The sequence below is a fragment of the Mytilus edulis genome, chromosome 1 (assembly GCF_963676685.1).
Source record: "Mytilus edulis chromosome 1, xbMytEdul2.2, whole genome shotgun sequence".
NCBI classification, from domain to species: Eukaryota; Metazoa; Mollusca; class Bivalvia; order Mytilida; family Mytilidae; genus Mytilus; species Mytilus edulis.
In genome coordinates this window covers 47,305,458-47,322,754 of record NC_092344.1, presented here as the reverse complement: position 1 = coordinate 47,322,754, position 17,297 = coordinate 47,305,458, and the positions used below count along the sequence as shown (strand labels likewise).

Sequence of the window (17,297 nt, the reverse complement as noted above, 5' to 3'; positions counted from 1 at the left end):
CAAAATTTAATAGTCTTTTAAAAAGCTTGTTATTTTGACATAGAGTAGCGAACATCCTTAACACACAGTTATTGACTAGTCTAAAGTTATTTTAAAGAATACAAAGTTTGTTTATACGTAATGCAAAATTATAGTAGATCTTTGTCATGATTGCGATAATCTATATGTTTCTACGATTTCAATTTTTCCTTTCTGTAACAACCTTCAGCTTAAATGTGCTTCTGGTTCATTACTAATTCAATCTTTCCTACTTTGCCTATAGCTAATATGAAGATGGGTTTTTTTACAAGGTCAGATTTAGTTAAAATGTTTTTAAATTTTTGGGATAAAATGTAGAAATAATCTTCATTTTAAATTATAACTGAATTAAACGTCATTATTTCACAAACGTCAATTCAAAGATTGGTCGCCTAAGTTAAAAATGAAGAAATATGTTGCTAGGATGGACTTTATTATTGAGTTTTTTATTTTAGCATTTAATAAAGACGTACAGAAAAATCATGGAATTCACTTAATGGTACAACAGTTTTATGGAATGTTTGTCAAGAAAATAATTCATACGATCCGAAATCGTGTAGTTACAGGCGTTCAATTAATTGTTCCTGTTATTTTCACAATCATGGCATTATCAATTGAACTCTCTGTACCGAAAATTTCTGATGAACCTGTCTTGAAAATGGACTTGACCCCTTTTGGAAATGGGTTAACAGAGCTTTATTTCTCTGGTGCAAGCCCAACGACTTTTACAACAGGTGTAGCTACCCAGTACAAAAATTTACTGAGTTTACGAGGGGACTCTCCAACTAGCACAAATAATGGTTCTTTTGACGACGCTATTCTTAGTAAATCAAAAACAGTCGGTGTTGCTACTTTTAATAAGAAATATATTATTGGTTTAGATATGCAACAAGGTTCACAGAATGGGAATCCTATCACAGAAATGACTGTTTATTTTAACGGCCAGCCATATCACGGTCCATCTATAGCAATGACGTATACCATGAATGCAATTTTGAGGCACGCAATGTCCTTAAAAAATCACTCTATCACTACTAGAAACTTTCCATTGCCAATATCTCTATCTGAAAATAGTAGGGGAATATTCTTCTCAACCATTGGAACAGGATTTACCGTAGCATTCAACGTGATATTTGGAATGGCATTCTTGATCGGAAGCTTCGTTATCTTCCTAATCAAAGAACGAGCTAGTGGCGCTAAACACTTACAAAAGGTCAGCGGGGTTGGAGACGGAGAATTCTGGTTTTCTAATTTCTTATGGGATTTGATCAACTATTTGATTCCAGTATTTCTAATAATCATAGTATTCGCTGCTTTCAACACAGATGCATTTGTAAAGGATAACCGTCTGGGACTCTTGTTTTTATTGTTTTTGCTGTTTGGCTGGAGTTCTTTGCCTTATGTGTACTTCATGCAGTTTCTATTTAAAACAGCACCAGCAGGAATGGTTGCTGTTAGCATGCTGAATATTTTATCAGGTAACGTTGTTATATATTACAAATTATAATGTATAAAAGAAAAGAAGAGAGAAGAAACCAATGGGACTAAAAATACTTTACCGTGGAAAACAAAATTAAGAAAGAAACGAAAAGGTCACATTAATATCATTAGACAGTGTAATTATCAGTGCCCTTGACATTTTAAGGAACAAATAATATAATAATGAATCTCTTAGATATTCAATTGTTTGGTTTATTTTAATTATGAGACTATATCAAATACAAAAAGTCAAAAAATCGAAACATCTGTATTTTGTTAATTTCATGAAGTCTTTATTAATATTGATCATTCGTTGAAAAAGACAAAAGAAATGGTTGCTGTTAGCTGCATTTTTTTATCAAGAAACATTGTTTTATACTGATAAAGCTAACTTACGGGGTAAATATTGTTGCATTAGCGTTAAAAAATTTAAACAAGAGAAGAAAAAGGTCACACCAATATAATATCTCACAGTTTTATAAAACAAATCTCTACTACTAAATCTACTACTAAATCTAAAAACCGTTCTTTGTTGACCGAAGCTACAAGTTAAACTATATTGATATATACGTGATAGGTATACTGAAAATTTAACATCGATTACTGTTTCAAACAATAAGCAATTAGACAAATTAATAAGTTCCGGAACTATCCGATGTGATTTCATTTTAGACATGTCATTATAATTATACAATAAACCATTAGATTTTTATGGGCGCAGCCATTTTATATTACCATAATATGATATTCAGAATTAAGAGCAGGCTATTCCTGCTTGATCGATATGTGCGCCCGTTATTTTTTATAATTAGAGACTTCGTTCACTTTGGGCGTCTAGCGTACTAAATTATAATCCTGGTACCTTTGATAACTATTTACACCACTAGGTCGATGCCACTGCTGGTGGACGTTTCGTCCCCGAGGGTATCACCAGCCCAGTAGTCAGCACTCCGGTGTTGACATGAATATCAATAATGTGGTCATTTTTATAAATTATCTGTTCACCAAATTTTGAATTTTTCGAAAAACTAAGGTTTTTCTTATCCCAGGCATAGATTACCTTATCCATATTTGGCACAACTTTTTGGAATTTTGGATCCTCAATGCTCTTCAACTTTGTACTTGTTTGGCTTTATAAATATTTTGATATGAGCGTCACTGATGAGTCTAATGTAGACGAAACGCGCGTCTGGCGTACTTAATTATAATCCTGGTACATTTGATAACTATTGCTTTATATAAAAGGCAAAATAAATTACTTCCTTTAGCCCTTACGGCACTGAGATGTCTTTTCATCCTAGGACAAAACACGTAGTTTTAAGTGCAAAATTGATAGGCATGGGAGATGAGTACAAATTACGCTAAGAAAAGCAACGCGAACCTATATTTTTTGAACCAACAAATACTGTCTTAATCACTTTTCTTTAGTTCTAGCAAGGTTTCGTTAACAAAATCTACTTTCTATAGTCTGTATCTCGAAAAAGGCTACCATTGTCGCCTATTGGGAAATTACAAAAGTTTTTCTTGCACTTTCTTGAAATTTTACGTCTAGGATAGACCAAGGGCGTGTATACATAATCTAAAATACGTCCTCGAATAGAGGAAAAAAACGAAGATTTTTCAGAAAAAAATTTTGTTTATTGAAAATAACGTTAAAATTAATTATGAAAGTATATTTCTGTTTTTATTTTCATTAAATTTGCAAATTTAAAGTTACTTTCTTTGTTTAAATATTGCAAAGTTATTTACTTTTTATTAAAACAAGGAGGTCACATAACCGCTGGATCCTTTTCGTCTGTGTGTGAGTGATATTCAATATGAAGAGAAAAAAAACTAAAACTGAAATCTAAATCTAAAATATATTTTAAAATAATACATTTGACTATGCAGATGTAAATAATACTTCAACCAATGAAACAAGGACTCAAATGTGCCGCTTTAATTACGGCTGATAACCTTAAAATTAATCATGCATGCAATTTTAGCAGACTTAACAGGGTCGGCGATAAGATATCAAATATTAAAAAGAAGATGTGGTATGATGTCAATGAAACAACTATCTACAAGTCCGTATACGTTAGTTGCACGCCAGAGGAACGCTAAAGCAAACGTTAAACGCGCGTTGCATAAGTTTGAAGTACGTCGAAATGCAAAGGTATATGCTTGGTGAACGCTTTTACTCCAGGAAATTTTTTATGGAGCATAACAATTTCATTCAGCTCAGGCGTGCAACTAACGTACACCGACTTTGTCAATTTTCTCTATACGTTTGGTGCACGCCGGTCTTTACGCCAATGTGTGAAGACGGCATTACTAATGCCGGCTTTGGAGTGTCTGGGACGTTAACCTATTGGGTGTTTGATTTATACCGGCGTCACACATTGGTGTATAGATTGGCGTGCACTAGACGTACAGAGAAAATTGACAAAGTCGGTATACGTTAGTTGCACGCCAGAGGAACGCTTTAAGCAATCGTTAAACGAGCGTTGCATAATTTTGAAGTTCGTCGAAATACAAAGGTATACGCTTGGTGAACGCTACAACTTGAGGAAATTTTTATGCAGCATAAAAAATTTCATCCAGCTCAAGCGTGTGTCTAGAGTATACCTATACGCTACACGCACGTTATACATACTCTACAAGTTGAACGCGCTACAGATAAGTTTGAGACACGTTTAGGGCACGTTGTATACGCTTCGAGATCGTCCGACTTTAACTAAAACGTATGCAGGTGTGTTTGTTACAAACACCCCATAATAGAACGTCCAAGATACGACCGGGGCGCGTCTCAAATACGTTCAAGAAACTTTTTTCCTTCGTAGTGTGCATTCCGTTTACGTTAGACAAACGCCAGGCATACGCAACCATACGTTTCTTGAACGCCCGATAAACGCTTAGGTACACTTCTCGTACGCCCAATACACGGTTAAAGCTCGTTGTGCACACGTTACAGATATGATTGACAGGTTCAATGCATCCAAAATTACTAGCGTATTGGTAGCGTACGTGATTTTTTAACACGCCAGGCGTACGTCGGAGCTATACGTGCTGATGTGTGACGCCGGTATAAAACAAATTTAACGTCCCAGACACTCCAAAAGCACGGATTATCGTTCCAGATACGACTGGGACGCGTCTCAAATACGGTCAATAGACTTTTTTTCCTTCGTAGCTTACATTCCATCTTTGTTAGACAAACGCCAGAATACGCCAACATACGTCACCTGAACGCCCGATAAACGCTGAGGTACGCTTCTCGCACGCCCAATAAACGCTTTAAGCTCGTTGTGCACACGATACAGATATGATTGACAGGTTGAATGCATCTAAAATTACTAGCGTATATGGTAGCGTGCATGATTTTTTTACCACGGCCGACGTACGTTGGAGCTACACGCTGATGTGTGACGCATGTATTTCATTGAGCAAACAATCAATGTCAGATTTTAATTTTTATACAAAAAAAGTAATATAAAACAATACATCTTTATTAAACATGTTAAACAATTATCTAATATATAATGCCTGAGACTACTATAATGCCAAACAAGCATTTTGGGTTTACGATTGCATTTCTTTTTTTAAAGAAAGCAACTTGTTTATATTTACTGAACTTGATAAGCTTTACACGTGCATCTAATCTTAGTACCGCCTACCAGATTGAGTGACAGTTAAATAGATAATTCTATCTTGGGGATTTCAAGCAGTTGTAATAATCATGTCTTAGTGTATTTAAAAAGTATAAGAATTTACATGGATTTACTTATCAATCATTAAGAAACTGAAGATTATAACACAGGCGCACCACCAAACGGTGTATTTGGGATTTGCTATATACACGGTTGACACTACTGAATTCATCCTTTTCACATTGTGTCCTGTTGTAGGATTTTAATCATCAGGACTTAATAATATGATAATACGAACGCTAAAAATCAAGAATTAAAATAAGGCGTTCGCAATTTGTTAGCCGATATGACGTAAAAAACGACGAATCAAAGAATTCAACTTCATTTATAAATAATATAGGACAAAGCTGTTGATTAAAAAAATCATCATTCCAGGCCCTTTTGATTCCAATTTAATAATATTACCAATAACTGATAAATTCCTGGTCGACGGGTTCAAACAGAAAGATTTTGAAGGCAGAGAAAACTAAGCATCTTATAATCAGCATGACCTAAATCAGATGACAATACCAATACTAAAAATCCAGGATAAAATAAGGCTTACACATAATCAGATACTTTAATTCAGTCACGGTCCTGCGATGGTGTGTTGTAGTACTTTTGAAGTTTAAAAAACAAATAAGAGGATTATCTATTTTATTCAATGATGATTTTGTTTTGTTAGGGAAAAAAATAAAACAATGGTATTTTGGAATGTAGGTCTGTTTTTTTTCTCGAGATTTCACGAAGGTTTTCATTAATATCAATTAAACATGCATATAGACAAGGAAAACCCAATATAATGTAATGATGTATGACTCTTTTCGTGGCGTGGTATTGCCATATATATAACACTAACACATTATCACTTTGAATTTATAAATAGTATTTTTATGACTATTTGTGTTTGCAGGTCTAGCAACCTTGATGGCAGTGTTTGTTTTAAAGATACCAGATTTAAACACTGCTGATGTTGCAAATGCCCTGGACTGGATTTTTTCTATGATTTTTCCTACCTATTGTATGGGATCAGGTATAATGAATGTCTACACAAATTATGGCTATACAGAAGGATGCAAAGAAACTGGTTATCCCATGATTTGCGCTAATCCTAAGCTGCGAGATAACCCATGTTGTCCAGGTATGGTTAAAATAGCTATCTTCTATAGATGTCCTCTCAATAAATAATTCAAAGATTGGTGACTATGGTGAACGCATTTATCCCATCGAACCTGAAAGAAGGATACCACAGCTCCAGTTAAGTCTGCCTCATATCTTGATATATCCAGAAATTAACAAATGACGATTGCTTAGAAACAAAACTTTAAAACATTTAGAGATAATTTCGGCTTCTTAATTGTGAACTTTCTATTTCAAGTTAGCAACATCCGAGCAACACATGCTTATAGAGTTTATTTATATCTTTCAGTTGATACGATATGTTGGTTTTGCCTTTCCGATCATGATTTTCTTGATAGAGGGTTGTTGCTCACAAAGAATATTTTAAACCAAGAATTCCGAGTGGTGAAGTTGAAACCATTTCTTCGAAAATATCACCGGTTGACTTTTATTGAATATATGTTTCACAGATGTCGACAGATATGTTCCAATCATCGTAACCACAATCCCATCCTACTTTTCCTGGAATGTGACCTACCTAATTAAACTTATTACCTTGTTTTTTACAAACAGGAGCAGCTGTACGGTTGCCGCATGCGAAACTGTACTTCAGAAGCATATGTGATTTACCCTTGTTTTTTACGGGGCTCGTGTTGCTCAGTCTAAGCAGTATCATTATGTCCTTTTCTTATTTGGTCATTGCGTTGTCAATTTATTTTAGACTTTTAAGTTTGAATGTAATTGTGATATCGATTGCCTATCTTCTATTATAACCTGGTCATGGTCACAAACATAGGCATATTAGATTGTTTAAAAAACACTGCTAAAGCCAAAAATTGTATAGTGAAGAACAAATTATTTGCTTGACCTTTAAACAACGCGGTCATCTGATTATAATACAGATCATGTTTCCACGCTTCGATTCAAAATACTTCTTTCTACTGTCTGTTCAAAAATCTGATTGAAGTTGTGTATAGATTAGGCAAAACATGTGGTCACAGAAAGGTGGTTAGAACAGAACATTTACTGTATCCTCTTTTCATATTGCAAATAATGTAATTTTCTATTTCATTTATCTGTGCCTATTGAAATATGATGAGGATGCATTCTTTCTGCCCTCTTCCCCAAGTCTTTCCCAATCAATAACAGAAAATTACAAATCCATGCATAGTACATATGGGATTAATTGGGTCTAATATATATTATATGTGTGTCAAACCGCTTGTCCATTTTTTTCCAAACAATCTCATGTATATTGTCCACATTATGTGCAATAACTGGCAGTGTTTTGATCGAGTTACTGAATTTAGCACACCGATAATTAATTCCCCATTTTAGTTCATGGATAAGCTGTCTGTAGATCAGACGCATTAATCAATGTCCACAAATTTTTTTCAGGGTGTAAAGAGTTTTGCTTTCCGTTTCATGAAAGTTATTTGGCATGGGATTTTCCAGGTGTTGGAAAGTATGTCTGTTTTATGGCTATTCAAGGATGCTTATTTTTTCTCGTATTATTTCTCGTTGAATCTGGTATTCTTCGAAGAAAATGTTCTTCTGCTATGAAGAAAAAGAAAATAGCATCGTCTTATGCTGATTTGGGTGAATCTCGACCAGGAGTTGTTGACGAGGATAGCGACGTTCAAGCAGAACGAGACCGAATAAACATAACAGATGCTAATTCTTTAAAAACATCAGATTCTATAGTTGTAAAGAATTTGAAGAAGTATTACGATAACTTTTTGGCTGTCGATGAAATATGTGTGAGCGTTGCTCAACAAGAATGTTTTGGATTGCTTGGTCAAAATGGGGCAGGAAAGACAACAACGTTTAAGATGTTGACTGGAGATGTAATTCCGACCTCAGGAAATGCTTGGTTGGATTCGCACGACATTAAACATGAAATGAAAACGGTTTGTATTTCTCAAAGGCATTGCAATTCTAGTTCATCCAAATTTTTGCAATATCTTATGGTAAATAAATGCAGAATGTTGCCATGGATACACATAAAAGGAATTATATTTCACCCTTTTATCTTTTGAAAATTAAATGTATGGAAGATACTGATTACATACATATGCACATGTTCAACATAAACAGTTAAGGTTAATGTACTAGAAAGTCAGGAATAGAAGATGATAAAACATTTTGTGATTCAATTTTAATCTTATTTTCTAACTGTGGAGTGCTACCTAATTTGGTAAGTCACATTCATGAAAGGGAAGGGGATTGTTGTTATGACATAAGAAACGTATTCGATATCATCTGTTAAATGGTTATTGAACTAAGTAAACTTTAAAAAATATTACGAATCCATATAATCAAAATAAAAAAAAAATATTTCATTCTGTTATTGTTCATCGAAAATCTTGGTCGCTTATTAACTTTCACAGAATGAAATTTTTTTTTTTTTTATTTTGATTATACGGATTCGTTATATTTTCTAAAGTTTACAATGCCAAAGTGTAAACTTCAATTCATCTTATAATAACATCCTGTATTTGTAGAGTACGGAAGACCTTTTAAAAAATCAACTACGGGTTTACAGGTTAATTGGTCGAAAAATTGTCCGATCTAGACAAAACTGTTCAATTTGACAACTCTACAAAATATTGATTTTTTAATAGGTACAGAGAAATTTGGGATATTGTCCGCAATTTGACGCCTTGATTGATCAGATGACTGGAAGAGAAACACTAACTATGTTTGCACGACTACGTGGTGTTTCTGAGAGTCAAGTTAAAAATGTGGTCGTTGATCTATTGGATATCATGATGCTCAGACAGTATGCGGATAAAGAATGTGGAACATACAGGTAGACGATAACATTTGTTTTCAACAGGATTAACATGATTAACTGTCACATGTCTGTCTTCTCTTTGGTCAATTTCTTCTTTTCTGATATATTCGAAGAATATCGTTCACTACACTGTTGCAATGTCATATTTTGTTTTAGCTTTTCGTTAATTTTAACATTTTGAACAGACCATCAAAATACAGAAGAGAGTTCTGCATATTGTATGTTTCATTTCAACAGGTTGGACACAAGTCAGGGAAAGTGGAGTATTCCTTGAAAGCATCCTAGTTTTCTGGTGTTAAAAAATCCAGTTTACAGAGACTTCCTTTTTATTTCAATTTATGACATGAAAATTACAAAAGGGCACGCCACAAGCATCACTGAAGAGACATGTATTGTCGAAATGCGCATCTAGTACAGGGAAATTGGTACCGTTAATGTTATTTTAACTGCATCATTAGTATTTGTAAATACTTAAAGTATTTCAGGAACAACAACACATGAATAAGATAAATGTCTGATCTCATGTATTTTTATGATACATTTTTAATTGACTAGGTGAAAAATATTTTGTTTACATTTTTTTGTCGAATATTCTCCGAGAAATCAAAACTCTGAAGGACACTGCATACTGAAAAGATGCCGGCGAAAGAGTGTCCGGCGAATAACAGTAAGAAAATACAATAGTTCAATAGTAACTTATTTCTTGCAGATTTGGATATTTGTACCATAAGGTATTTTCTTTTTCTTTTTATATGTTCACGTGTTATATAATACACATAGCTGTTTAGTTATATAAAACATATTTGTCTATTAGTCAAATTTGAAAAAAATCACATGACTTTAATTTTACAGTGGGGGTAATAAAAGAAAGTTAAGCACTGCCATAGCTCTTATTGGTGATCCACAGTTTGTCTTTCTTGACGAACCAACAACAGGAATGGATCCTGGTGCCAGACGACAGCTATGGAATGTCTTGTCACAAGTCAGAGCTAGCGGAAGAACGTTAGTTCTCACATCACACAGGTAAATATTATTTTAGCAAAGCATTTAATATAGCATTCTTGAAAACATTTTGTCACACAGATAAACGTCATAGTTTCAAGGCAAGAAGTTCATGAATGAAAAATAATTGTAACAAGCATAAGTTAAAAAAATATTTTATTGTACAATTGTGTTTTTTGTGGTTGTATAACACCGTAAATATGGAAATGTCAGTATATATTCCGTAACTTGACCGGTATATTCGGCGTTGTTACCCCTATTTGAACCTCAGGTAGCAATAAACAGTTAGGACAAAATATTAAAATTTGCCCTTATGAATTTTACCATCCCCTTTTCATTGCTTTCTTGCAATATCAAGCTTACTGTTTGTGTCATATATGGGCATATGTATGTAATCAAAATCTTCCATAGATTTTATATCCTGTATATAAAATGGTAAAATATAATTTCTTTTTGGTGTATCCATGGCAACAATCTGCATTTATTTGTTATAAAATATTGCGAAAAGGGGGGGGGGGGGGAGATGTCACATATTTCTCCAAAATTTGACTAAAAGTAGAATTTCAATCGCTTGAAGTAACTGTGTACATATATTATTCAGCAAATCCAATGAAAATCATATGTCTTTCGTCTCATTTTTTTGTAAAATTGCGTCAAAAACTTCGTGTAGAAAAAGAGTGTTTGTAAACAGAACATTAATTTCTGGACCGATGGCCGGTCTAGCTATGAAAATACGGATTGTTAAACAGAAAACAGCCCAGAAAACATGTAAAAAATAATCTTGATGCACTTATAAACCATCTTTGAAGGCTAAATTAGCACTGATCTGTCTAAAAATGAATTTTAGTACACAATAACTTTCCTATTTGAAAAATCCACAGGGGCCAAAATGCGAAACTAAACTCCTAACTGTGTATTGCTACCTCAGTAATGTCATCGACTCGGTAATATTAACCCTATGCCAGGAATGTCACATTACATACATTTTTCTGAAACCTGTTAATCATTTATTCATTAGATTTACCTTTGAATAAAATTACAAAAAAACTAAATAGACGTCAATAAAAAAAATAAAAAGTCAAACAAAAAAAATCAGATAATATGCATGTTTTTAGCAAGTAATATCAAGGTGATTTATAGGTTTTACAACCGAAACAACTGAAATGTTTCTTTATTCATCCGGAATGGTAAAGTCAGGTTTTGTAAAGTGTTGTCGTGAATCCCGCAGTTTTAATAATAGATAAATTTCTCAGAGTTAACAAGCTCTATATATCCTAGCTAAAGGGTCACATAATTGCCTAATTGGTTTTTGTAAAAGAGGCACACACCCATGATTTGTGTTTCAATCGGACTCAATTCCACTGTTTTAATAATTCATCAGTTTTAATGAGTATTAGTACTTCGTCAATATATATCTTTCTACAGTTTTGCAATGAATTTCTTTAAATATAAAAAGAAAAACACTTAACGTCCCCGAGGGTATCACCAACCCAGAAGTCAGCACTTCGGTGTTGACATGAATATCAATTATATGGTCATCTTTATAAATTTTCTGTTTACAAAACTTTGAATTTTTCGAAAAACTAAGGATTTTCTTACCCCCGGAGTAGATTACCTTAGCCGTATTTGGAACAACTTTTTGGAATTTTGGGTCCTCAATGCTCTTCAACTTCGTATTTTTTGGACTTTTTTTTAATATTTGATCTGAGCGTCACTGATGAGTCTTATGATGACGAAACGCGCGTCTGGCATTTATAATCCTGGTACTTTTGATAACTATTTAAACCACTTTGCAATAGAATTTGAAAAACTTATTGGCAATGAAAAAGTCCTGGTTATTTGAAAATCTACAACTAGAAAAACACACAAATGCAATTAATGGGGGAAACTTTAATAAATAAAAAACCCAAGACCAACACCAACTGGTTAATGGAAAACAAATCTTAAAAATGACAGGTAAATTGTTGAACAAATTATGACAGAACTTGTTAAATTTCTTTGAACGCTTTAGTCAGATATTTATTCATATTTTCCGACTCCTTTTGGTTTCCATGCACAAATGTGGCGATTTTGTAAGTACACAAAGAATTTCTTTCGAACTGATGCTAGGGACTGCAATTGGGTCCTGAAAGTCTCACTTTTTCTTTGAGATGAATGGCTGCAATCAAAGCTCTATTGCTTTATTTGGGGTTTCATTAATCGTGTGTTGAATTGTGTCTCACTATACCATTTCTCTTTAATTCTATTGGAAATGTCCACATAGAGCATCAGAGCTAAACAGCTTGGTAGGAAAATATTAACAAACACATATATTTTAAATAGAAATACCGTCAACTGGTAATTGAAAAAAAAGTTTTCTCATTTAAACAGTTTTATTTGCTAATTATGTTGAACCTGCTTTTTTACCTTTAAAGCATGGAGGAATGTGATGCACTCTGTACCAAGATAGTTATTATGGTAAATGGTAGATTCGTATGTTGTGGCAGTTCACAGCATTTAAAGAACAAGTTTGGACAAGGTTATACGCTAATTTGTAACATGAAAAATAGCGAAGATGGGTCGCACGTGTCGACAGAACCACTTAAACAATTTCTTTGCACAGCATTTCCAAGTACAAAAATATTCGATGACCATCAAGGTTATTGCCATTTTCAAATAATGGACAAAAACGTTTCCCTTGGAAAAGTATTTGGTGCTATGGAGAGAACTAAACAGAAGTATAATGTTGAGGATTATGCCATACATCAGGCAACACTTGAACAAGTGTTCTTGTCGTTCACTCGAAACCAGGTGTCGCCAAAAGAAGAAGTACAGGACGGCATGTGTAAACAAATGTGTTGTTGTGTTCTATGTTGTTGTTCTTAAGCATAATACAATTGTAAATTGTCAGGTTATGAGAAGTTAACATAATGTTTTATCAGAGATGAAAGTTATTTTAAAAGCCATTCAGCCACAATTCTGAGGACGGTGCATTGACTGAACATGGAGTGATAAAATTTGTATTCATAAATATAACACACAAGTGCGTCCCGTCAAGTGGTTTCGTGTATCAACCAGATTTGATGTTTTACACATAAACTCGTTGCAAAATAATTATTTTGTCAAGCCTATCTTAATTGTTTATTTAAAAAGAATTATTTTTATTTTTATATATTAAATTTCATTTACTTTTTCAAATATCAGTTTTTAGTCTTTGAAAGTTTATCTGGCCGTGTGCGTTCGTCTTATTATATGTTATGTCGTTTATAGTAACTTATTCCATTCCAAACATCAAATGTTGGAATGGTTTTAAATCATATTCTGGCACACCAGCGCTGATGTTTTATTTGAAATAATTTGCATATTGTAAAAATTAAAAAAAAAATTATTTAACAGTTCTCTATTACCAACCGTATATTATTGCTTCTAGCCACTTTGGAAAATATAATTGAAATATTGGTCATCAGTTCTTTTTAGTAGTGTTTTTTGTAAATATTGAATAGACTTTTGATTGCCACTTGTATTCAAAATGGACCGCCGAGCATGTTTATTTTTGATCTATGAGTTTGAATGTCTCCCTAGTATCTTTCGTCCCTCTATTAAAATTTAATCTATGGAAACACCTTTAATATTCGTTTTGAGCGTTATTTTAAAAATGTGATTGACGTTTTTAAAACAAAAACAAAAAGTAAATTGATACGTGACATTTTTTAACTTGAGGGGCAGATAAAATAAAGTTTATTTCTATAAATCTTGTTAGAAGAAACCGGTTCCTTCCATCCATTCCTTTCACCCTAATAATGACATTCAAATATTTCAAATCATTTGGTTGTCCTTGTACAAAATTAATATTTGACTAAATTTTTATCCAATCTTCAACATTCAGTTTTATTGTGCATTTATTTTTAATCTCACTCTAGTTTGTTCTATTTTATCCATGTTCTTCGTTTAAACTTTAATTATTTAATAAAAATCAAAAGTTATGCTAATGCCATTTCGAATTAGAAAAATCAAAAACAAAACTATCTGTGACCATCCTTCATATAATCACAAGACAAAAATCCATGATTATAGTGTGTTTAATGGTTTTCTTTCTTTACATCACACTTACAGCATTCGAGCAAAACATTTCGACATTTCTAATTGTTTTTTTTTATTCTCAAGAATGATCTATTGTTTCAAAAATATTTTTTTTATAAAAATATATATGAGGCTAGAAGAATTGCATCAAAACTACTAAGAGTAGAATTGTTATATTAGAAAAAAATGTATGTGGGATGCCAAATATTGACGATTTAAATTTGGGTTTTACTCAATTATGTGTTTTATTTGTAAGGCCAGTTGAGTCAGAAACTGAATATTTAAAGGTTTATCTGGAACTTTGATGCGATTTTTTTTAATATGTGTATAGATTGTAGTATTTTCCTAAAGGCTCATTTGGCATTACATTAATATCAGTCTGTAGAAGTTTTTTCTGGGGGCCTTTTTTATTTCATTTTTGAAATTTAAGAAACCAACTTACTTACCACACATCCTTGTTATGAAAAGATAAGTTAATTGTGATACTAGTACAAACATGTATAAGTTATTTCACATCAACCATTCAATCATATTTTTACATTACAGAGATATATGGTTATTGTTATATAAAGAAAGCCTTAATATGTGTTATATGCTATATTTATTGATTGTTTTCATGAACAAAAACTTGTTTCTCACGTTGTTAAATCTGATATATTCTTAATAAATGTATTTCTTTCTTAACATTGTTGATTGGTATCTTAATCATTTTATTTGGTAAAGCTGTTGGGTAAATTTCTATTTGCCTTTCTGTTTTGTCAATGAAATATATATTCTAAAACAGCATATCCAAAAAAATAAATAATTAGCGATGATAATATAACAAAAACAGCCATTTTGTCACAAAAAGTTTAACAAAAACATTGTCATTTTGCAATTGGGAAAAAAAACAACAATCGTTACAATTTTGCTATAAAAAGTTGAAACAAAAAATACTTGGTAATGACACAACGCTACCACACTTCAATGAATTCGAACTGCACTGTTTGATTACAGCGGGTATTTTAAATGCAGTGTATTAACGACAGTAACAAACTTAAATCTATGAAAATTACGTGGGAAAAGACATAAACATAGCGTGAAATTCATTCTATTCGATAGACAAACAAGCATGATGGCAAAATCTATCGAATAGATAGAAAATTGGCAATACAATAATTCCGTATACTATTTTTGACGGTATAAACCAAGAGTTTAAACCAAAAGTTAGCTTCAAATTTACTAAAACCATGTTCTAGTATATGCAGTAAACAAATGAATTTCAGAAATACGTTGTTTCCAGAGTCAAAATTTGATTTTAAAAGGTGTTGATACTTTGCTCCACGAATATTTTTGTCAGTTTTTATGTACGTTGAATTTAACCTCGAGCTAGGTATTTTTGTTATATCAAGTTTTTTGCGTGTGCAATTAAACCTAACTTTGTTTTTACAGGGCTGATTCATTAATAGCAAATCTATTGGTACAAGATGTACATTTAGTTAATAATATGACACGGGACAGTATACAATAATTCAGTGCTTTTGAAGGTACAAGCTTCATTGATATCCAATGGAGATAAGTTTGAAAGCAACAGTAGATTTCCAAGGTTCAAATAATTCATTACGGTAAACACAAACAAAAAAACTCAGTGAATTGGTAACATTCTAAAGGTTTATTCCTTGAATGCCAACATCCTTTGATCTACCGACAATTTACCTGTAAAATTATGTTGGCGTTCAAGGAATAGGTGCAAGTAGTTAACACAACAAAAGTACATGCTTATCAAAACAATCATACTAACTAAACAGATAGGTAAATTACAGGTAGCTTAATCTAGTTCATGTTTGTAAAGTTGTTAAAAATCATAATTTGCTGCTTCTTCTTGAACAAAAATTGATTCTCTGGAAATGATACTTTGAAAGGTGTTGCATCACAAAGTTTATATTCGCATATTGTTAGGAATCCCAGTTTGCACAAATTCTACAATCGACTCTGGACTTTGAAGGGTTTTTTCTCACTATTTCTATAGTTGTGTGTGCTGTAATATTCTACCTTATTACTTGATTAAATTTCTTGAAACTTTGTATCTCTAGTTTGATTACTATTTTGTTTTGTTCAGTTTGTTCATGATATTTTTTTTGGTTATAAAATTTCACCCTTTTTTATTGTAAGTGATTCGTAAAATAACATTAAGTTGTTTATCTTGTTCGCAACTCATCGGAATTCTTGTTACCCTATTTCATGAATTTTCTTGAAAAATATTTTTAATGATATGGAACTAAACAAATCTCTTCTAATCTTTATTTAGTTTGAAATAATTGTAGTAAACTTAAATTTCATTCAATTTAATATTTTTTATGTAATTAACATATTTATTCCAAACATATTTTTTTGATTAAAAGTAATAAAAGGTTTTAATTTTCTTTCTTTCTTTAAAATTCGTAATAATTGTAACCCTTTGACTAACTCCATATGAGAAAGTGAAATGTTGCAATTCTATAAGTTCAGTATATATATAATTATCTTTAACATTTAAATACTTATAAAAACACTTATTGTTATTATATAAACATCTATTGAAATATTTTTGTTGGCATTCAAGGAATAGGTAAGATATAAAATGTTGGCATTCGAGGAAGACACCATTCTAAAAGAAGCAAGACCGGATGTGCTGACTGTCGTTTCCGGTTATATATTTCTCACCATCCATACGAATTCATTCTAGATCACCATGTCAATCAGTATATTTATAGATCAGACGACTATTCGTGTATCTTAGGATCTTGGGCAGTAAACACTTGTCGCTAGTGAGGAACATGAGACACTGCCTTTCGTATCAGTTATGCCTAGCTAATTCGTCATGAGAAATGAGAGTTGACAATTGGAAAGTGATCCATATGTTTCAATATCGAGTAAAAGATTAAGATGCAAAATATAAAAACTCATCATAGATACCAGTCTTATATTTTAGAACGCAAACATGAGTTTCTTCCAAAAGGGACTCACCAATGACGATAGAGCGGTAAAAGATAAAAGCCAAATCAATTAATACGCTGAAGAGTACTTAATAACGAAAATTAAAAGAAATACGATCGTCAATGTCTAATATAGTTTGGAGAAAACGTCAGTTTGTTTTAACATACTTCTTTTTTGTGTATTTCAAAATTTGCTTCATT

General features: G+C 32.4%; 1 protein-coding gene across 6 annotated transcripts in view; it reads left to right on the top strand.

Annotated features, from left to right (window-relative positions):
- LOC139484067 (phospholipid-transporting ATPase ABCA3-like) overlaps positions 1 to 14,826 on the top strand; it is a 48,588-nt gene extending 33,762 nt beyond the window's left edge. For all 6 annotated transcript variants that reach the window (XM_071267792.1, XM_071267807.1, XM_071267800.1 and 3 more), the window contains exons 16-21: positions 474 to 1,496; positions 6,079 to 6,306; positions 7,683 to 8,194; positions 8,909 to 9,096; positions 9,934 to 10,104; positions 12,498 to 14,826. In XM_071267792.1, the coding sequence (XP_071123893.1) occupies positions 474 to 1,496; positions 6,079 to 6,306; positions 7,683 to 8,194; positions 8,909 to 9,096; positions 9,934 to 10,104; positions 12,498 to 12,948 (2,573 nt within the window). In that variant the 3' untranslated portion in view covers positions 12,949 to 14,826. The remainder of the gene's footprint in view (positions 1 to 473; positions 1,497 to 6,078; positions 6,307 to 7,682; positions 8,195 to 8,908; positions 9,097 to 9,933; positions 10,105 to 12,497) is intronic.
- Positions 14,827 to 17,297: the final 2,471 nt, after the last annotated feature.